This window comes from Arabidopsis thaliana, assembly GCF_000001735.4.
Source record: "Arabidopsis thaliana chromosome 1 sequence".
Taxonomy (NCBI): Eukaryota; Viridiplantae; Streptophyta; class Magnoliopsida; order Brassicales; family Brassicaceae; genus Arabidopsis; species Arabidopsis thaliana.
Genome location: NC_003070.9, coordinates 17,069,574 through 17,090,623, shown reverse-complemented (window position 1 = coordinate 17,090,623; position 21,050 = coordinate 17,069,574). Strand labels below are relative to the sequence as shown.

The following is a 21,050-nucleotide window of genomic DNA, read 5'->3' as shown; positions in this document are numbered from 1 at the left end:
ATTTGTTTTGGGTTTTGAAACGGTAACAGATCAAATAAAACAATTAATAAAAATTGAAAGATGTCACGGCCGCGAGTCGTTGAAGCCTAAAAACCAACCAACCCCATTGAGCACTTAAGCTCTCACCAAAACCATGAATCCTTCTTCTTCTTCGTCTCATCATCATCATCGTCATCGTCTTCTTCCTCATCGCCGACCTCACTCTGGATTCCGATTCTCTCATCGCCGTTCCTAGTTTCACCTTCCTCGTCGCTTCTTCCGGCGATGAAAGCGGCTCTTCATACCGGAGACGCCAGAGCTTGGAGGTATTAGGGTTTTCTTTTCGGAATTTCTCATTGATTTTGCTATGGCGGAAGAGAATCGTAAGGATCGAGGTGTTTCTTCTACTGTTGCGATTCCTTCTGGTTTGAACCGGATCAAAACTCGGTTAGCTTCGTCAGGTCCTAGACCTGAAGATTCCTCCGATACCGTTCTTAAACCTCCGTTTAATCGGAATCAGAAGACTATTGTTCCTCGTGGTCATGGTAGAACCACTGGCTCTTCGAAACAAGGTTTTGATTTTAAGATTATGAACTTTTGTTTTTCCCTTTGTTCATCTGATTTATGGTTTTTTTTTTTCTCAGTACTAAGTTAGAATTCGTTGTGCTAGATTTATGGTTTGTATGATCAATTAGGATATCAAAAATTTCCACATGATCATAGTAAAAAAAAAAATTGTTATCTCTGCTACAGAAAGAAGAAAATGAGAGATGTGCTTATAGATTCATATATTGTAGTTGATAAGTTTTGTTGCTGGTGAGTGTTGTTAATTCTCTGTTTCGTATATCTACTAGAGCGTAAGGGAACAAAATTGTCAAGGTGGCTTGCTTCCTATAAACCCAAGTATTCTTGTCACCCTCCAAAATATGCTTGCTCGAGTACAACGAGTAGTGAGGTAAAATGTAGTTTTGCTTCGGATTTTCCATGAAAGGACGGGATTGGCTTTGAATTAACCGTTTTTTTTTTTGGTGGCAGGAGATCAAGTTAAGAGGCAAGAACTCTGGTAAAGACGAAGAGAAGATGATTAAGATATCTGAAACTAACCCTCCCTGTTCAAAGTCAATGGGTATAAAGAGCTTTTCCCATGAATTAGGACCAAGGGGTGGTGTTCAAACTCCCTACCCTCGTCCGCACAGCTATAACGATCTGAAGGTACTACAACAATCTTAAGTTTTAGAATTTTCTTTAATTGAGTTTGAAAATTGTCGGAAGATATTGCTATACAAATTGATGAAACTTCTCAGGGTTGAGTTCTGTTTTCTAAAATTGAAGGAATTCAATTAAACTCTCTATGCCATATATGATATAGCTAGTCCAGTGACTCATTTTGTTGGGGTCTAATTATGTTATTTGGTTCTATTTTTTGAATTGCAATGATTTTCAGGAACTTCTGGGCTCACTTCACTCAAGATTTGATGTTGCTAAAGAGACTGTGGATAAGAAGCTGGATGTCTTTGTCAGAGATGTCAAAGAGGCTATGGAGAAAATGGATCCATCATGTCCTGAAGATCGAGAAATGGCAGAGCAGTTACTTGATGTGGCTCGAGCCTGTATGGAGATGACATCTGCTCAACTTCGTGCTACTTGTGAATCTATTGTCCAAGACTTAACTAGGAAAAGGAAACAGTGCCAAGCAGGACTTGTGAAGTGGTTGTTCTCTCAGTTGCTTTTTATATTGACTCATTGTACAAGAGTTGTGATGTTTCAGAAGGAGACTGAGCCAATTGATGAGAGCTCCTTTCGCAAATTTAAGGAATGTTTAGAACGCATCCCTGCTTTGGAAACAGATTGGGGTTCTACTCCTAGAGTTGATGATTCTGGTTCTGGTTATCCTGAATATCAAAGAAATGAAGCTGGGCAGAAATTCAAAAGACGAGACAAAGAATCTTTGGAGTCAGAGACAGCACTTGATTATGTGGTACCAAATGATCATGGCAATAATGCTGCTAGAGAAGGTTATGCAGCTGCTAAACAAGAATTTCCATCGCATGAACCTCAATTTGATAGTAAAGTGGTAGAACAAAGATTTTATTTGAGCGATGAGTATGAAGATAAGATGTCAAATGAGCCTGGAAAAGAGTTAGGCGGATCTGATTATGTAATCTGCAGGATATGTGAGGAGGAAGTTCCTCTCTTCCATCTGGAACCGCACTCTTACATATGTGCATACGCAGATAAATGTGAAATAAATTGTGTGGATGTTGATGAGCGCCTTTTGAAACTGGAGGAGATACTGGAACAGATAATTGATTCACGAAGTTTAAATTCCTTCACTCAAGCTGGTGGCTTGGAAAACTCTGTTCTGCGGAAATCTGGAGTTGCATCTGAAGGTTGTTCTCCCAAGATAAACGAATGGCGGAATAAAGGTTTAGAGGGAATGTTTGAGGATCTGCACGAGATGGACACTGCCTTCATAGACGAGTCTTACACATATCCTATTCACCTTAAGAGCCATGTAGGGGCCAAATTTTGCCATCATGCCACTTCATCATCAACAGGTAGCATCACGTCAGTATCTTCAACAAATACCCCCAGAACAAGTCACTTTGACTCCTATTGGCTAGAACGGCATTGTCCAGAGCAAGAGGATCTTCGACTGGTTAGTTTTCTGTTTCCATTATATTCTCTTTTTAGGTAGATTAAGTATTGGTTCAGCGTTATATGTTGCTTTACTAGTTTACTACTGTGCCTTGCAGTATCCATTCTTATACATTGAATTAGGTCATATCATGCTGAGTTTTTGATATATAGATTGGTTGTTGCTGGAATCTTAGAATCCTTAATGTCTTAATCAATAAAACTTTGGATGCTCAAACTTTTGCGAGTATTACTGATGCCATTGATGGGTTGAGAATTTCTCCTCTTGTTATAACCTCTCTAGGTTATAGCGAGTTCCTAGCTTCAACTTCTTCTTATTCATTACTTTGTTACTTGTCCATGGCGGGTCTCTATTCTCCAGATCATATAGATATCATTTTCTTACCTGTTTCACTGATCTTTGAATAAATAAACATTTCGAAGCATAATATCTTCCAGTGTTTTTTCTTCGTTTTCTTCATCTTGCAGATGATGGACCTTTCTGATATTGCCCGCTGTGGAGCAAGCACAGATTTCTCGAAAGAGGGGTCCTGTGACTATATAATGGCATGCATGCAAGACATACAAGCTGTCTTGAAGCAGGGCAAGCTCAAAGCACTTGTAATAGATACTTTCGGGGGGCGGATCGAGAAACTTCTCTGGTAAATTCACTGTGCAATAGTATACTAACTACTGCACTCGTCCTATAAGTTTTACTAACTCTGATATTACCTACAGCGAGAAATATTTACATGCTCGTGAATTGACTGCCGATAAAAGTTCGGTGGGTAACATTAAAGAGAGTGAAGATGTCTTGGAGCATGCATCGGCTACTCCACAGTTACTGCTGAAAGATAGGATAAGCATCGATGACTTTGAGATCATCAAACCAATAAGTAGAGGTGCCTTTGGTAAAGTCTTTCTTGCACGCAAAAGAACAACTGGAGACTTTTTTGCAATAAAGGTAGATGCATTTTGTTTTTTCTTTCTTTGATGCAGATAGATTGGTGTTTATTTCGCTTTGTTGCAGATAGATATGCGCAGGGCTTTGAACCATATATTTTAGTGACAAGAATATAAATTTAAATATAGTTAAATAGTAGTAGATTCTTTTGTCCAATTTTAGACAGCCTAGTCGTTTTTGCCATATTGTTCAAACCTCTCATAATGAAAAACTCTTAAGATGGAATTCTTAGTTATGAAAATTCTACTTGAAAAGCTAATATAAGTGAATCAGGCTAGTATCCTAAATCCCTATGTTGTATCAATTGCTGCATTGTTATTCGTTGTACTATTCAGAGTCAGCTTGTCCATGTGCTAATCTTGTTTAGCTCATATGCAGGTACTCAAAAAGTTGGATATGATAAGGAAAAATGATATCGAGAGGATACTACAAGAGCGAAATATACTAATAACTGTCAGATACCCCTTTTTGGTAAATGTTTTACTTCTTTGCTACTGTCCAACTATAATATTCTTTCAAAGGCTGAACACCTGATGTTATTAATGCAGGTTCGATTTTTTTACTCATTCACCTGCAGAGATAATCTCTACTTGGTAATGGAATATCTTAATGGTGGTGATCTATACTCTCTGCTCCAGAAAGTTGGCTGTCTTGACGAAGAAATTGCTCGTATATACATCGCGGAACTGGTAAGTTGAAGGCTTTATATCCATACTGTACCAAAGTTTGTTTGGATTCCTTAAGAAAGAGTTCTCATTTATTTCAGGTTCTTGCATTGGAGTACCTCCATTCTCTGAAGATTGTCCACCGTGATCTAAAGCCTGATAACCTGTTAATCGCCTATAATGGGCACATCAAGGTCTGATATTTAAACTCTCACGTAGCTAATATGTTCTTGCAGTTAGGTGGTCAAATGTTTTTTCCTTAGTGCATACAAAAAAAAGTGAAAGATGCCCTTCTTTACTTGATAAAAAAGAGAGTTATATGCAGCAGATGTGCAAACACAGATTGTTTTCCCACGCCTGTACAAAAATATGAAAATAACCATATACTAATATTGTTTTCCCTTTTGGTTGTTGAAGTACTTTGTTTTACAACCTAACTTATTATTATTTTTGGTACCAGCTAACAGACTTTGGGCTTTCAAAGATTGGTCTTATAAACAACACAATTGATTTATCTGGCCATGAGTCAGATGTATCCCCAAGAACAAATTCTCATCATTTTCAGAAGAACCAAGAAGAAGAAAGAATTCGGCATTCGGCTGTTGGGACACCTGACTACTTGGCACCAGAGATTCTTCTTGGAACTGAACACGGTTTGGATACAACCTTTAAATCAGGCTTTCATGAAGCACCAGTAAATTGTATTTACCTTATTGGTGTTGCTTGCAGGTTATGCTGCGGATTGGTGGTCTGCTGGAATTGTCTTGTTTGAATTATTAACTGGAATTCCACCTTTTACCGCATCCCGCCCAGAGGTGCGTACATATTAAAATTTACTTCTGGACTTTCAAGCATGGTTTTTCCTGTCTAGAATCTAGGTCTGAAGCTGTCAACAAGTTTTGAAGCTATTAAAGCTTAGTGGTATCATAATAATATGTTTGTTCATTGGAGTCCAATGTGTTTTAGGCATCTTAAACATTCAAATCACAGAAATCGTTTGGTATATAGGTGATTGTGCGTTTGTCATTTTTGGGACTTGGTTACTTGATTCCCCTTTCATAATAACACTTGGAATTTTGTTTGCATATATCTGATTGAACAATAGTAGCTATGTCTTTTTGGCAAAAGATTCTCTGAATTATATTGAGCTGAGTTATAAACAAAATCTAGTTTCCAATGGGTGTACAATTCATCACAGATTGACCTTTTTAATTTTGCTGTACAGAAAATATTTGACAACATCCTCAATGGTAAAATGCCCTGGCCAGATGTTCCTGGTGAAATGTCTTATGAAGCTCAGGATTTGATTAACAGGTCTGTTTTGAGGATTCTGCTCCCGTTTTCATATCATCCGTCTTTCCCACAGTCCCATTCATGTTTCTCTAAGCAGAATTACTATATTTCCAGCTAATGAATTAACATTTATCCTAGTTTCTGCATATTGGTTACCTACAACATCAGCTGATTTTTAGACTTTATGCTGGTCACCGTTAAGGAGATGTTAAGTTTGACAGAAATATTATAAACACTTTATAGGTTTGACGTTTACTACTTTTTCTCATATTCATATAGATTCATTTTCTCTCCGTAATAGGCTTCTTGTCCATGAGCCGGAAAAGCGACTGGGGGCGAACGGTGCTGCAGAGGTTACTTCAATTTTCCCTTTACTTTTTATTAAAGCCGCACAATTGAGAAACAAATGCCTATTAGATGCTGTTGTTGTGGTCATTACTAAAATTTTCAGTAACATCGCTGGTCTCATTTTCAGGTAAAGTCGCATCCCTTTTTTCAAGGAGTTGACTGGGAGAATCTTGCTTTGCAAAAGGTAAGTACTCCACTCGGAACCTCTTTTTACATTCAAGACAAATTATGCAAATAAATACATGTTACTTACTGGATGAAGAAAGAAAATAGAAAATAAAGCAGAAGCTGTTTGATCAAATCGAGCTTAGTCTTCACAAATGCATATTATGAATGTGAAGAGTGAAAGGTTCTTTAAAGCCTTAGCTGCCTTTCCTTTTATTTCTTTTTGGTAGGCTGCTTTTGTTCCGCAACCTGAGAGTATAAATGACACAAGCTATTTCGTATCACGCTTTAGTGAAAGCAGTTGCAGCGATACTGAAACTGGTAACAACAGTGGGTCAAATCCAGATTCAGGAGACGAGGTAGGCATTTGGAAACTCCATCCTTTTCTCTCTAGGTACTCTATTTGCAATCATCGTATCTATCGCAAATTATTTTTCCTGCTTTTGTGTGTTTTTTAGTTGGATGAATGCACCAACCTGGAGAAGTTTGATTCTCCGCCTTATTATCTCTCGCTCATTAACTTTTCTTTCAAGGTAAATTTGGCTGCTAAAAGCTGAAATATGAATCCCAGTTTACGTTGATTGGAGTTGTTGGGTAGTTCTGTCTTGGGATAATTATTATTGAAGTACAGGATATTAACAGCATGTTATGATGATGCAGAATTTGTCACAATTGGCTTCAATCAATCATGATGTGCTATTGCAAAAGGATCCAGCTAAAGGAGGAGGAGACTCACCCTTTAAAAGCCATGGAACGTAGAGCTCTCCTACAACCGTCAAAGGTGGCCTTAGTCCGCTGTTTTCTCTGGTTTGCGCCCTGCTTTGACCGTTGTAGCTGCTGCTGCTACTATGCTGAAATTGTTACCTCAAGGTCTTTGGGTAATTATTTTCAGTTTTGTCATAAATTGATTTGGAACCATTTCAAATGCAAATCCAAGTATTTATTGCGTGGCAACAACACACATATACATGTGTATAAGCTTGTGTGTATTGAGGCTGATGGAAATAAGAGAGCGCTTTGGTTACTGAATTATGGGCATCCCACTTCCATAACTTTTATTCTCGAAAGAAGTCTTCATCACTCTATCAGAAGACAAGACCAAAACTTGCATCAATCCCACCAAGGTCACCGTCAATGAAAAAAAAAAAGCGGTTTCTGATTATTGGCAAAAAAAGATTTGAGAAAGTTATTTCATAATGAGATCACACTAATCTTTCGAATCAGTCCAAAGACTACAAAGGACTTAAGAGACTAACACACCTTAGGCAAATAACAGCTTATGATGATGACGCAACATACTGTACATGCTTTCAGTATTCTTCATGTTATGAAAAACTACCCCTACTAGATTATGGGGTGATTAATTAAGGCTTTTCTTTTATTTTAAGTTTTAATTGTAAAAACTTTGGTGGAAGGGTTCATTAATGGTTCTACACTAAGAGGTATGAGGTTGAGTCCCAATACTACCATTTATTAGAAGATTTGCAGATTAATGAACTACAAGAGATCTCCAACGATGTATAATTATAGCCGTTCGCCAGGATTCTACGCAGAGAAGATCATTGAAGGTGTGCATGAAGAGCATGGAGAAGGAGTAAAATGCATCGTCTTATCATAATTTGTAATAAATAATAAATTTAAGACGACAATTTTTTTTTTTGTAAAAACTGACTATAAATAATTAGTGTTACTTAGAAAACCAAATTAGCTTCAAAAATTAAAAAGGTATAAAAAAAATAAGAAGATTAAAATCTGTAAATTTAATTAGATAAAACATGGCTTAAAAGATTTTTGTATTTTAATAGTGAACAAATTAATAATCAAATAACATATGATTTTGGTTATAAAATCAACTAATCAATAAGAAATCTTCTAAAAATATGTAAAAAAATTTCTATAGTTGACAAATTTAAAGTGTTTTTTTTTTTTTAAACAAAATTTAGGGTGGATAAAAAAAAATTTAACTCTCTTTTATTTCATAAACCATTTTGTTGCAAATTCCCAAAAGAATATTGCAGCAAAAAAGCTTCAATGAGTTAAAGCCTGCAAGCTACTTTTTCAGTTTAGCCACGACGGCTAAGAAAAACAAAACAAAACAAAAAGCTTGAAATTGAACTCCCTTACGTGTTCTTTGGCTTCCTTTCACAAATCTCTCGCAAAACGCGATCGTCTCTCCTCCTTCTTCAAGCCCTGAAAGAATCTCCAGATTCTCTGCGACTTTCTCGGAAAACCAAAAAAAAAAATGGACAACAATGGTAATAATAAGACTCAATTCTCTTTCGTACGGTACAATCACATACTCAATTTTCAATTTCTTCTCTACTATCGCAATTCTCCGTCGTTTTCTCGAGATTATCTCAATAGGAGTTGATGAAAATTTATCACTCGATGTGCTTCTTTGAGAACGAAACGCTTGAAGATTTCATAAGCTAGCTTCTATTTCGTAGTTTTTATTTGAAATTGGAAAGTGATTGTAGAAATTAGCTTATAGATGATTGAAGACAATCTTTAATCGTTTTTGAGAATTTTGTAGTATCTCAAGAGATGACTGTGCCAGTAGAAGGAGTGGCTGGTGGAGGAACAGCTTATGGGTTTAATGATGCTGAGCCACTTAAACAATCTACAGATCCATCAGAGGTTCCAACTGCTGATTTGGTGAATGTTTGGTGTATGCCTAATACAGTTAATGTTGGTTCACAAGAAACACCTCGAGCTCTAGAGCCTGTAAGCTTTCTATTTGTATGCTTGTGGTTAGTGTTTATTCTTATGTTCTGTTAGGTGTTTATGGAGTCCAAAAGCTTTAACTCTGAATTAGCTGTAAATATTCTAGTGGAATGGTACCTGGTCCTATTCTATGAACTAGTTTGAAAGGTGGGGTCCGTGGGGATGATACAGAAGATCTCTTTTAGAGGAGTTATATCAATAACTGATTTATCGTTCTGTTTCTTATGAGTTGATGCATGAGTTACATATGGCTTCCATATTGTGTTTCTACAGATAAATCTTTTGGCGGCTAGAAATGAAAGAGAAAGTTTTCAGATAGCCATGCGTCCTAAAGTTTCTTGGGCTGCTTCCAGCCCTTCCGGGATTGTTCAGGTTCAGTGCAGTGACTTATGCTCTTCTGCTGGAGATAGGTGAGCTGTTAAACCTTGATCATGTTTATCCTCTTCTTTGGAGAACATGTAAATGATATCTTTGGTATCAAATGTAATATTTTCATATTTTGACATGGTTCCTGTATCATCGCAGATTGGTTGTTGGCCAGTCACTAAAGTTGCGGCGAGTGGTGCCTGTCTTAGGCGTTCCTGATGCTTTGGTGCCCCTTGATTTGCCTGTTTCTCAACTTAGCTTATTTCCAGGGTACGACCACTCACTAGTCCAATTTCTTAATCTGGTATGTGGTGACATTGCTGTCTTATTTCCTGAGACTGACATAGCCGGAATGCTTCCTGTTGTAGAGAAACAAGTGTCATTTGGGTCTCAATAGACGTTCCTACTGGGCAGCCTCCTGGTCAATATGAAGGAGAGATCATTATTTCTGCTATGAAAACTGATGGAGGGTGAGTCTCTCTCTGTATACCATTTCTTTGATCTACTTTAGGATTCGTACAGGTCCACTTATGTCAGTGTGAAAATGATTATTTTGTTCATCATGGATTTGACATACTTATAACCAATTATGTGTTTGGTAACAGCGGTTCTTCTCACTTGGCAAAGCATGAGAAGGATCAGCTCTGTGTGGAACTTAATACCTGTCTTGATATTATGGAACCAATAGAGGGAAAACCCATGGATGAAGTGGTAATATTTACTTTCCTTGTACTTTATTGCCTCACCTTTGATAAATATTTTACGCGTCAATGATCTGCAGCTTATCTTTTAGGTAGAAAGAATTAAATGTGCAAGTTCGTCATTAAGAAGAATTCTCTTCTCTCCATCATTTTCGGAGTTCATTTCTACGAATGGATCAACTGATATGATGGAAGAAGATGTTGTTTCAAACCTTTCACTGCGTATCAAGCTAAGATTGACAGTTTGGGAATTTATTATTCCAGTGACTCCATCACTCCCTGCTGTTATTGGTGTCTCTGACACTGTTATTGAGGATCGTTTTGCTGTTGAACATGGAAGTGAAGATTGGTACAAGAAATTGGATCTCCATTTTAAATGGCTTCTTCAGTATCGGATCAGTCCGTACTTTTGCAAATGGGGTGAAAGCATGCGTGTCTTGACATACACCTCACCATGGCCTGGTACTGCAACCTCTTCTTAATTTTTTATGCACCATCTGTATTTGTTTTGTGTTGTGCAAGCTAATCGTTTTGCTTCACGCTCTGAGCTCTCCATTTGCGTTCCACTTTTTGGTTTCACAGCTGATCATCCAAAATCTGATGAATATCTCTCTGATTCAAGGCTTGCCGCATATGCAGTACCGTATAGACAAGTTATAGCAGGGTATGCATGTGTTATCCCACTCAAGATTTTTTTGTAGGTACCCAAACTAACTTTCATCTGCCTGTTGATGTGCAAACAGGGATGATTCAAGGGAAAGTTATCTGCGGAAAGAAGTTGAGATATTGAGAAGTAAACCCCATTGGAACAAAGCTTACTTTTACTTGTGGGATGAGGTATGCTTCATTAATATTTTTCACTGATTGTCAAAAGGATGTAGTTTTACTGTGGTAATAGTAACATTCTATTCCATTTCTATATCTCATGTACCATCGTTGATGTGTTGTCTTACTTTTAATAACTTTTTGACATCTTTCTTATTACTATTCAATTTTTTTTGGCAGCCACTGAATATGGAGCACTTTGACAACGTTCGCAAGATGGCCAGTGAAATTTACGCCTATGCCCCGGATTCTCGTGTTTTGACTACATACTACTGTGGTATGGTTTATTTTTTGTGGAATTCACATGTTTTAATTAGTTTCTGTCTCTCAAATTTACTTCCTATTTTCTGCTGGGGCTCTGTTTTATTGGTTCTCATGGCTTTGTCTTCCTGTTGATATGAGCTCCAAAATTGGTCAATGGTGAACCATAAATGTAGTTTGTATCAGTAGGTTGATCAGTATACCACACTATGTTATTATGCAGCCCATAATATTAGTTTATTGGGTAACGTTAGTTTGTAAGCAGTTTTCACAATGGTCTGGTAGTTGTATCATATGCTTCATTACAGAGCTTATGGATATTCATACATGTATGTTGGTGAAAAGGGAACTGAAATCTACTAGGTTAAACTGTGACTATGAATTAAAGTTCATAATTTAACAATGCTTTAGCTACTTGAGAAGTTTAGTCAAATAGTCTTACTCTTTTTTTTTTGTAGGACCGGGAGATGCACCTCTTGCTCCGACACCTTTTGAATCTTTTGTCAAAGTTCCAAATCTCCTTCGACCCTATACTCAGATATACTGCACAAGGTAATTGATCATTCAAATTCTCTTAGGTGGCAGTAATTTAATCATTCAAATAAATTGCCTTCTCTTACTTAGGTTTTGTGATTAATGAGGACAAGATCTTAACCTTACCAATCTTTAATTTTAATATCCGGTGGGTGTACTATGTGTGTTGTGTTTATACCTATTAAAAGACACCTAATTGGTTCAGAATAAATTGTATATCATCTGTCAGTTAACAAAAAAATCATTTCCTTTGTCAATATATTTTGAGCAAATACGTCTTTGGTCTTAAATTTTCCCTTTTCCGCCACTCACCTACTTGGATAGACATGGAGGCAGGTGAGTTTAGTATATGAATCTATGATTTAAGAAAGTCTGATGAATTTGGTGAACTTATAGAGAAATCTGTTTTCAACTAGGCTCTCGTTACTTTAATCTTTTATCTCAGTGTTGTTAAATCATGGTTTGATATTCAGTGAGTGGGTGCTTGGTAACCGGGAGGATTTGGTGAAGGATATTCTTGACGAATTGCAGACAGAGAATGGTGAGGTAGGGTCTCTCAGATCTCCATCAACCCTTTTACTTCTTCTTTAGAGAATATTATCCATTGACCCAAGTCTATGTTATTCTCAATGAGGTTTGAAATCGTCTGGTCCATACACCTGAAGTATACTTAACTGAATAGAAATAAAGACTAGAGTTTGGTCAATATAGTTAATTAGTTATCATAAGCTTTGAAAACGTTTGCACGTGTACATGAATACATCTAGCTTTGGTAGTAATGGAATCATCATATGTCGATCAAAGTACTGTAGTTATGGAATGGTTAAATTTGATTCAAGGTCATCTTAATGATGTGCTCATTAGTGGTCCTGTATGTGTTAGCATTTTAGCAACAAGAATCATAAAGAGGACTTTTCTTGCTGGTGCAGGAATGGTGGACATACATATGCCTTGGACCTTCAGATCCTCACCCAAATTGGCATCTGGGGATGCGTGGTACACAGCAACGGGCAGTGATGTGGCGTGTGTGGAAAGAAGGTGGAACCGGGTTCTTGTACTGGGGTGCAAATTGCTATGAGAAGGCAACGGTTCCAAGCGCCGAGGTTATTTTCTTATCCTTAGTTCTGTTGTAAATGTTTCTTGATCGATTGCTTCATGATATTATATAACCAAATGAATAGGTAAAGTTTAGGCGCGGTCTTCCTCCTGGTGATGGAGTTCTTTACTACCCCGGTGAAGTTTTCTCATCTTCTTCAGAGCCAGTTGCTTCACTTAGGCTAGAGCGCCTTCTTAGTGGCTTACAGGTACGTCAACTTTATAGTTTTACCAATCAGATAACAACGAAAAACTGTTCCAGTTGGCTTATTTGGAGAATGAATCAGGATTATGAGTACTTGAAGCTGTATGAGTCAAAATACGGAAGAGAGGAAGCGATGGGGCTATTGGAGAAGACAGGGGTGTACACGGGGCCGGAGCGCTACACTTTGGAACATAGACCGATCGATGTATTGCGAGGAGAAGTGTACAACACATGTAGACCATCTTGAGTAACCAGATCGTTTAGTATCTATAAACACTCTCGGTTAGCCCTAAGTTAATAATAAAAGAACATAACAAGAAAACTCTAACAATGTCTAGATTACCAGTGAAAAAGGTTAATTAGTATGAAAATAATAAAATAGATAGATTTGCTTTGTACTTCTGATTCTTTAATTTGTTGGGAAATACTGTATCTGAAAAAGCTCATTTTATGTGGTGCTAGGTTGATATCATTCATCATAGTCACGTATGAATGGAAGGGCACAAGACATAATCATCCAACAAAAAAGGATATAAAACCTACACTGACTAAAAATTAGGAAAAAATGTTATTTAATCCCCAACTTTCAAAAAATGGCCATTTTATTCGTCAACTTCGTATGCGGTCGTTTAAAACATGAACTAAACGTTGACTAACTTTTAAAACATGATCATTCGTCGACCAGGCCAAAATAGACATGATGTTATCAGTTATTAACGGAACTTCTAACGTCTGTTATCATCTGTTAACGACTTTATTAGTCAAGTTTTAAATTGTGGTCATTTTAAACATCAACTTGGCCATTTAAAACATGAACTAAACGTTGACTACCATTTAAGATATGAACAATTCGTTGACCTGACCAAAATAGACATGTTTTTATCAGTAATTAATAGAACCTAGAAACCCGTTATTATCCGTTAGTGACTGTTAATCAGTCTAAAACGACGTCGTTTGAGAATAAAATTAGTGTCAAAGCGTAAACACACATACAGCCAGCTCTCGGTTCTATCATTAGTGAAAGAACATTACTAGAATTTGATTTATTAGAGGAATAAAGAAGATTGATCAAAAACAGCTTGCATTATTATTCAAAACATAAATCTAGCATATTATAGATAATATTTTTCTTATTGTCTTAGATAAAGTTTCCATTCAACTTTGCACGTCTAAAAGCTCGGAATAGTCCACAAATTATCACATAGAAAAAAACTTATATTCGTGCCGACAAAAACAAACGTTACTTTTTTATATCTGCAAGGACGAGAAAAGAACGGATAAACTCATATATCGTGCACACAAAACATGCGTGTCTTCTACATCTAGAACTGTCGTTACTCGTTACCATCATCACGCCGTTGACCTAGACTCATGCCTATTCTTTAATCGTTTAATATAAACCGTTGGATCCCTTCACACTCCTACGCGTCAAGATCGAACTCATTTTAGGAAAATAATTAAAAAAAAAGACCGAGAAGAGGTAGAGGTATAGGTGGTCAAGTCTTGCCTATAAAAGCTGATCCCAACAAGAATAATTCTTTCATTCACCAAAAAAAACTCATCAATCAAACAAAACTCTTAAAAGCTTAAGAACAAATAATAAAAATGGCCGGTGAAGGAGAAGTGATTGCTTGCCATACCCTCGAAGTTTGGAACGAGAAGGTCAAAGACGCCAATGAATCCAAGAAACTGGTACTTTTCTCTTCTTCTCCTCTCTAGGGTTTCTTCTTCTATTTGATTTGATTACTTTACTTAGGGTTTTCAGTTTTCTTGATCTAGTGGTAAACTGGTAATTCATGTTAGATACAAAACCTTGGTTTTTATCATGTTCATGTACCATGTCTTGATTTGGTCTGAAATTTGATAGAAACTGGTATTTTCTCGTCCTGTCTAGGGTTTTTTTTGTTTTTTAATTTGAGTTGGTTACGTTACTTAGGGTTTAGGGCTTTCTTGGTTAGTTAGCTTAATGGTGAATGATGTTCGAGAAACGGTTGCTTTTGATCCCGTTCTTGTCCCATATCTTGCTCTGGTGGTCCCAAATTGATAGAAGCTAGAACTTTCTCTTGTCCTGTCTAGGGTTTTGTTCAATTTGATTTGATTACTTTACTTAGGGATTACGGTTCGTCTTGATTAGCTACCTTAGTGGTGAATGATAATTGTATCCTGATATGGTCTGAAATTATAGAAACTTTACTTTCTCTTGTTATGTCCAGGGCTTTTTTTCAATTTGATTTGATTACGTTATGGTTTAGGGTTTTCTTGATTAGTTAGTTTAGTGGTGAATGATGTTTGTGTTCTGATTTGTTCTGAAATTTTGATTGAAACCAGATTGTGATAGACTTCACAGCATCATGGTGTCCACCTTGCCGTTTCATTGCACCAGTGTTTGCAGAGATGGCTAAGAAGTTCACTAATGTTGTCTTCTTCAAGATCGATGTTGATGAATTGCAAGCTGTTGCTCAGGAATTCAAAGTTGAGGCAATGCCTACTTTTGTTTTCATGAAAGAAGGCAACATCATTGATCGTGTTGTCGGTGCTGCGAAAGATGAGATCAATGAGAAGCTGATGAAGCATGGTGGTCTTGTAGCTTCTGCTTGATTGATTTCAGTTTCTAACTCTTTGCATCATAATAAAGTTTTTATCTTTCGTATGAAATAAAAGTGATGCATTGCTACTGCACATTTGTATTATAACTATGTTGATTTTTCGATTACTGGTTTGTTATCTCTTGGCTTCAACCACGAACACGAAAATAGCGACACACATTAAGACTGGTTTTAAACACGATAAGAGAGCGTAGGTTGAAAATATGTAGTTATGAACAGAGCAGTGATTAGTTCTCTGATTTCCACTATAAATGTGTGAAAATGTTATGTAATACTATGGAAAAATCACTTTCAACAGCTCATATTTCTCCATCTACGTCACGTCTATATCTCTTTAAGTTCCTTGAAGTTTTATCCAACGTTTCTCTGTTTTTATCCTTGAACAAGAACTGAAACAGAGAAAACAAGAGAAGATGAAGCTGACCTGTAGATTCAAACATTTCCCTATGCTCTTTAGATCCAAAGCCAGCCGCTCGTTCCCTCTAGGCGCGTCAGAGTAGGCCTGTCGATGGGACTAGCATAGACACATAGTGACTCTACTTGAACAAGCGTCAGACTGCATACAGCAGGTTAGAGCTGGTAGGACTTGGTTAGTGATCCACTACAAAAATAATCCATATCAATAGCACACGAGGATAGATCAGTTTTCCCTACTGCAATAAAAGATGAGTTCATAGTTCATATTAAAAATGAGTTCATAGATGCGGCACAGAGAGATGATTCGAGAACAAGTGAGGAGATAACGGATTTAACAATACGGTTGAAGGAGGCTTATATAGATGAAGAACAATATTGGTACCAGAAAAGTAGGAGTTTATGGATGAAGGTTGGGGATAATAACTCAAAATATTTCCATGCTCTAACAAAACAGAGACGGGCTAGGAATCGGATCATAGGACTTCATGATGAAAATGGAAAATGGTTTGCAGAGGATAAAGATGTCCAACATATAGCGGTGTCTTATTTTGAGACTTTGTTTAATAAGTCGAATCCCCAGAATATTGCGGAATCTTTATCAGAGGTTAAAACTTTAATAACGGATCAAATAAATGACTTCTTAACGACACCTGCTACAGAAGATGAGGTAAGAGCGGCTTTGTTTTTGATGCACCCGGAAAAAGCACCAGGGCCTGATGGTATGACAGCGTTATTCTTTCAAAAACCATGGGCTACCATAAAAATGGATATGCTTTTTCTGGTTAACTCTTTTTTACAAGATGGAGTTTTCGATAAACAGTTAAATACGACTAATATATGTTTGATCCCAAAAACGGAACGACCGACTCGAATGACGGAATTAAGACCCATTAGTCTTTGTAATGTCGGGTACAAAATTATTTCAAAAATCCTTTGTCAAAGACTTAAGAAGATTCTTCCAAGTCTTATTTCGGAAACACACTCTGCTTTTGTTGAAGGACGTTTAATTTCAGACAATATTCTTATTGCCCAGGAGATGTTTCATGGATTAAGAACTAATCCGTCATGTAAAGGAAAATTCATGGCGATCAAAACTGATATGAGTAAGGCGTATGATAGAGTTGAATGGAATTTTATCGAGGAATTATTAAAGAAAATGGGTTTCTGTGAAAAGTGGATATCGTGGATAATGTGGTGTATCACAACAGTCCAGTATAGGGTCCTACTTAATGGACAACCTAGAGGACTAATAGTCCCAAAGAGGGGTTTAAGACAAGGAGATCCACTCTCTCCTTATCTATTTATCCTATGTACAGAGGTGCTCATTGCAAATATTCGAAAGGCAGAGCAAGAAAAATTGATTACGGGTATCAAAGTGGCAACAGCAAGCCCATCAGTCTCTCATTTGTTGTTTGCGAATGATAGTTTATTCTTTTGTAAAGCTAATAAAGAACAATGCGGAGTAATTTTGGGTATTTTAAAACAATATGAAGCGGTCTCGGGACAAATGATAAATTTTTCCAAATCATCGATTCAATTTGGCCATAAGGTAGGTGATGATATAAAAGCAGAAATTAAATCAGCGTTGGGTATTCATAGCATTGGTGGAATGGGTTCGTATCTCGGATTGCCGGAAAGTCTAGGTGGTTCGAAGACAAGAATCTTCTCTTTTGTTAGAGACAGACTTCAAACTCGGATAAATGGATGGTCGGCAAAATTCTTATCAAAAGGTGGAAAAGAAGTAATGATCAAATCGGTGGTTGCGGTATTGCCAACTTATGTTATGTCATGCTTCAGATTACCGAAAACAATTACTTCTAAACTTACAAGTGCGGTTGCGAAATTTTGGTGGAGTTCAGATGGTGAGTCCAGGGGAATGCACTGGATGGCTTGGAATAAATTGTGTAGTAGCAAGGCGGATGGTGGCTTAGGCTTTCGTAGTGTCAACGACTTTAATTCGGCTCTACTAGCCAAACAATTGTGGCGTCTAATTACAGTTCCTGATTCACTCTTTGCTAAAGTGTTTAAAGGAAGATATTTTCGGAAATCTAATCCTCTGGATAAATTAAAATCATATTCTCCATCTTATGGTTGGAGAAGTATAATTTCAGCTAGATCTCTGGTTAAAAAAGGACTAATTAATAGGGTCGGTTCTGGGGCATCCATCTCAGTCTGGGAGGATCCATGGATTCCAGCTCAATTCCCGAGACCAGCAATAAGTAATGGTTCAGTAATTGATCCATCTTTAAAAGTCAACAATCTCATAGACAGTCGGTCAAATTTTTGGAATATTGATTTCTTAAACGAGATCTTTGTTCCGGAAGATGTCCTTCTGATAAGTGCAATGCACTTGGGTTCGTCAACAAAAGAGGATTCTTTAGGTTGGCATTTTACCAAATCAGGAAAATATACAGTTAAATCTGGTTATCATACGACGCGACTAGATCATTTTGATGTTAATTTAGCCTTTATTGGCCCAGATATCAAAACTCTAAAAGCACATATTTGGAAAGTGCAATGCCCGCCTAAGTTACGACACTTTTTATGGCAAGTTTTATCAGGTTGTGTGCCGGTTACGGAAAATCTACGGAAGAGAGGGATTAATTGTGATTCTGGTTGCGCCAGATGTGGTGCTATGGAGGAAACAATTAATCATACCCTATTTCAATGCCACCCAACCCGGCAGATATGGGCTCTTTCATCGATCCCGACGGTCCCAAGATTTTTTCCTTTCAACTCTATTCTTGCGAATTTGGATCATTTATTCTCAAGAATACCTAAAGAAGTGGATTCATCTTTTTATCCGTGGTTAATTTGGTATATTTGGAAAGCAAGGAATGAGAAGATATTTGAAAATGTGGATAAAGATCCTCTAGAGATATTACGTCTCGCAGAGAAAGAGGCACAATTGTGGTAGTTAGCTCAAGCTGAGCTTCATACTGAAATTCAAGGTAGTTTCGGATCGGACAAAACAACTCGGGTGCGAGATATCTCAAATGATAATACTTATTCAGGATATCGTTGTTTTGTGGATGGATCATGGAAAGAAAGCAATAAGTTTTCAGGTACATGATGGTTTTGTACATCAGCAACCGGAGAGCCACCAACCATGGGAGCTGCTAATCTACGAAGAAGTCTATCTCCATTACATACCGAAGTCGAAGCTCTACTATGGGCGATGAAGTGTATGATTGGTGCCGACAGCCAAGATGTAGCATTTTTTACGGACTGTTCAGATCTGGTGAAGATGGTGTCTTCTCCAACCGAATGGCCGACGTTCTCAGCTTATTTGGAGGAACTACAGAGCGACAGGGAAGAATTCACATACTTTTCTTTATCCTTAATTTCTCGTAATGCAAATGTAAAAGCGGATAACTTAGCGCGAAAAGTTCGCACTGAACCGCTTCATATAACTTATGTAAACAACATTCCTCAGTTTTGGCTCGTTTGAGTCCTAATTTTAATCGGATGGCAAAAAAAAAAAAAAAGTTTTGGTTACTATATAATAGGGTTTAATAAATGCTAACATAAAAATTCTATATATAATAGTGTTTAATAAACGTTAAGATAAAAAACTTTAAGTGGAAATCTAAAATTATTATATAGGTTGGTGAAGATGAGTGATATATGCTTGACTAGTGAAAGGGACAATAGTCTTCTTATTCTGATACAATTTTCTTAACCTTATTCTTCATTAGGCACTTGAAGAGAATGTGAAAGAAAACTACCTCAATCTTGACATGTCCCGGTTAGATGTTTAAGGATACTGCCTTTTGTCCCCTTGTTGTTCATTTACTTGAAATCTCTTTAATTTACTAGCTTATGATTCTTGTTTCAGTTTTGTTGGTCTTAATCATGACGTGTCTCAATAATTCTTTCATGTAGAGTTGATCTTCTTGATCCTTCATTAACTGGTCAATGGTTACATAAAGACTTTTCAGAAATCATGGATCAGCTCGAGAGATAGTATTTAGCCATGATTTAGTGCTATTTTGTAAATTATCTCGTCGGTTCTCATATCTACCACCAAGTATTCATATGCTCCTCCAACAGAATTGCAACATCTGGATGCATCTATAGCAGCAAAGCTTTTTTGTCATGAGAAGAAGAAGAAGAATAAGAGGTCAAAGAAGATCTCTATTCATGATGCTCCTTCTGAAGCTTTGAGAAAGCATTTTGTCGCATATGGGTTTACACATATACACCATCTTCTGTATGGCTATGCCAAAGAAAATCCGGACTTTGCTTCTAACTTGGTAAGCCTTGTCTCTTCGATCCAAAGAGGTAAAGCGAATCTGATGATAAGGCTACTGAAGAACAATGCAACCTGCCAATACTCCCGCCCATATACCACCAAATCTGCTGCAGTCTACCTTTCTAAACTTACAAGTATTGCAGCATGTTGGATGTTTGTTTGGAAAAACTGCATCCGCTTTCGATAATTCCGATTTTTGAGGAGAAGAGGGAGAGAGAGATTGAATTGGCCCAACTGCAACCAAAAAGTTTCAAGCAGCATCTCACCATGAGATTTGAAGAAAATGTTTCATGGTTTGGTAAAGAAAACTCAGATATGATAAAGAAAATAAAGTTGTTGGAAGAAGAAAATTGTGACATGAGAAAGAGGATGCTTCTCCTAGAAGAAAATGCTTCCAGAAAAATACTATATTATAGCATATGTTTAGTATTCATGTGCACTAAACACTATAAGGTTTAGTGCTTTACAATATAGCACTAAACATGTGCTATAATATAGTATGTAGAGCACTTTATTCTCTCTATAATTAAACGATTCATAATTCTAATAGGTTAATATTCTCTCCGTCTCACAAAGATGAATTTTTTAGAAAATAATTTGTGTCATAAAAATAGAAATTTTATATTTCCAATGCAAATTTTAAAACTGTTTATCTAATTTTACCCTTATTAAATAATTAGATAGAAATTTAGTATTATTTTTAAAGTGTATATAAAGGTTAAAATTGTCATTATATATTATTTTTAAAAAAATGTGAAATTTTTATTAAAAAATTCTTAGAAATGAAGGAGTATTATTAGGATTTTATTAAAAGATAGGCAATAGGATAATTTATTATGAGAGTGTGAATAGTTTAGACATCTCCTTTGATAAGATTGTCAATCGCGACTTTATTGTTGATCTGCCCTCTACCGTGCTCTCCGTTAAGTTACATTTCAAGTCTTGATGCAAGCTAAAATTTTTTTTAAAAAAAAAGCATCGTGTCACTACGACGCCGTTGACCTTAGGCG

At 36.8% G+C, this 21,050-nt stretch overlaps 3 protein-coding genes and 1 pseudogene across 5 annotated transcripts; all 4 read left to right on the top strand.

Annotated features, from left to right (window-relative positions):
- The first annotated feature begins 35 nt into the window (after positions 1-35).
- On the top strand, positions 36-7,547 carry AT1G45160 (Protein kinase superfamily protein). Of its 2 annotated transcripts, NM_001084210.2 has the most exons (17): positions 36-551; positions 834-934; positions 1,015-1,191; positions 1,424-2,638; positions 3,106-3,278; positions 3,355-3,580; positions 3,959-4,051; positions 4,129-4,269; positions 4,347-4,439; positions 4,706-4,898; positions 4,975-5,060; positions 5,471-5,559; positions 5,840-5,891; positions 6,014-6,070; positions 6,282-6,410; positions 6,510-6,584; positions 6,712-7,547. In NM_001084210.2, exons 1-17 carry the CDS (start codon positions 347-349, stop codon positions 6,808-6,810), a joined length of 3,204 nt encoding a protein of 1,067 aa, NP_001077679.1. In that variant the 5' UTR covers positions 36-346; the 3' UTR covers positions 6,811-7,547. The 2 variants fall into 2 exon arrangements, with proteins under 2 accessions (NP_001077679.1, NP_175130.2); NM_103590.3 differs by having other exon boundaries at positions 79-551; positions 6,282-6,584; positions 6,712-7,078.
- A 484-nt stretch (positions 7,548-8,031) lies between these two features.
- Positions 8,032-13,238, top strand: AT1G45150 (alpha-1,6-mannosyl-glycoprotein 2-beta-N-acetylglucosaminyltransferase). Its single transcript, NM_103589.5, has 15 exons — positions 8,032-8,306; positions 8,585-8,775; positions 9,049-9,185; positions 9,301-9,411; positions 9,510-9,611; positions 9,747-9,852; positions 9,935-10,304; positions 10,425-10,506; positions 10,586-10,679; positions 10,848-10,944; positions 11,387-11,480; positions 11,936-12,008; positions 12,392-12,565; positions 12,644-12,766; positions 12,845-13,238. The coding sequence occupies exons 1-15, from the start codon at positions 8,294-8,296 to the stop codon at positions 13,007-13,009; spliced, it is 1,932 nt and encodes a 643-aa protein (NP_175129.3). The 5' UTR covers positions 8,032-8,293; the 3' UTR covers positions 13,010-13,238.
- Positions 13,239-14,206: 968 nt separating this feature from the next.
- On the top strand, positions 14,207-15,682 carry TRX5 (thioredoxin H-type 5). The gene is made up of 2 exons (NM_103588.5): positions 14,207-14,454; positions 15,091-15,682. Exons 1-2 carry the CDS (start codon positions 14,368-14,370, stop codon positions 15,358-15,360), a joined length of 357 nt encoding a protein of 118 aa, NP_175128.1. The 5' UTR covers positions 14,207-14,367; the 3' UTR covers positions 15,361-15,682.
- Positions 15,683-16,067: 385 nt separating this feature from the next.
- On the top strand, positions 16,068-19,266 carry AT1G45140 (annotated as a pseudogene; the record flags this gene model as incomplete). Its single annotated transcript has 1 exon — positions 16,068-19,266.
- Between the last annotated feature and the right edge of the window lie 1,784 nt (positions 19,267-21,050).

Excerpts from the sequence above, each read along its gene's own strand:
- AT1G45160 (NM_001084210.2), top strand. The coding sequence starts at position 347 with ATGGCGGAAGAGAATCGTAAGGATCGAGGTGTTTCTTCTACTGTTGCG. Across the intron at positions 4,270-4,346 it reads GTATATACATCGCGGAACTG|GTTCTTGCATTGGAGTACCT; the intron begins GTAAGTTGAAGG and ends CATTTATTTCAG. Across the intron at positions 4,899-4,974 it reads TCTTCTTGGAACTGAACACG|GTTATGCTGCGGATTGGTGG; the intron begins GTTTGGATACAA and ends TGTTGCTTGCAG.
- AT1G45150 (NM_103589.5), top strand. Across the intron at positions 11,481-11,935 it reads ACTCAGATATACTGCACAAG|TGAGTGGGTGCTTGGTAACC; the intron begins GTAATTGATCAT and ends TTTGATATTCAG. Across the intron at positions 12,009-12,391 it reads TGCAGACAGAGAATGGTGAG|GAATGGTGGACATACATATG; the intron begins GTAGGGTCTCTC and ends TTGCTGGTGCAG.
- TRX5 (NM_103588.5), top strand. The coding sequence starts at position 14,368 with ATGGCCGGTGAAGGAGAAGTGATTGCTTGCCATACCCTCGAAGTTTGG. Across the intron at positions 14,455-15,090 it reads CCAATGAATCCAAGAAACTG|ATTGTGATAGACTTCACAGC; the intron begins GTACTTTTCTCT and ends GATTGAAACCAG.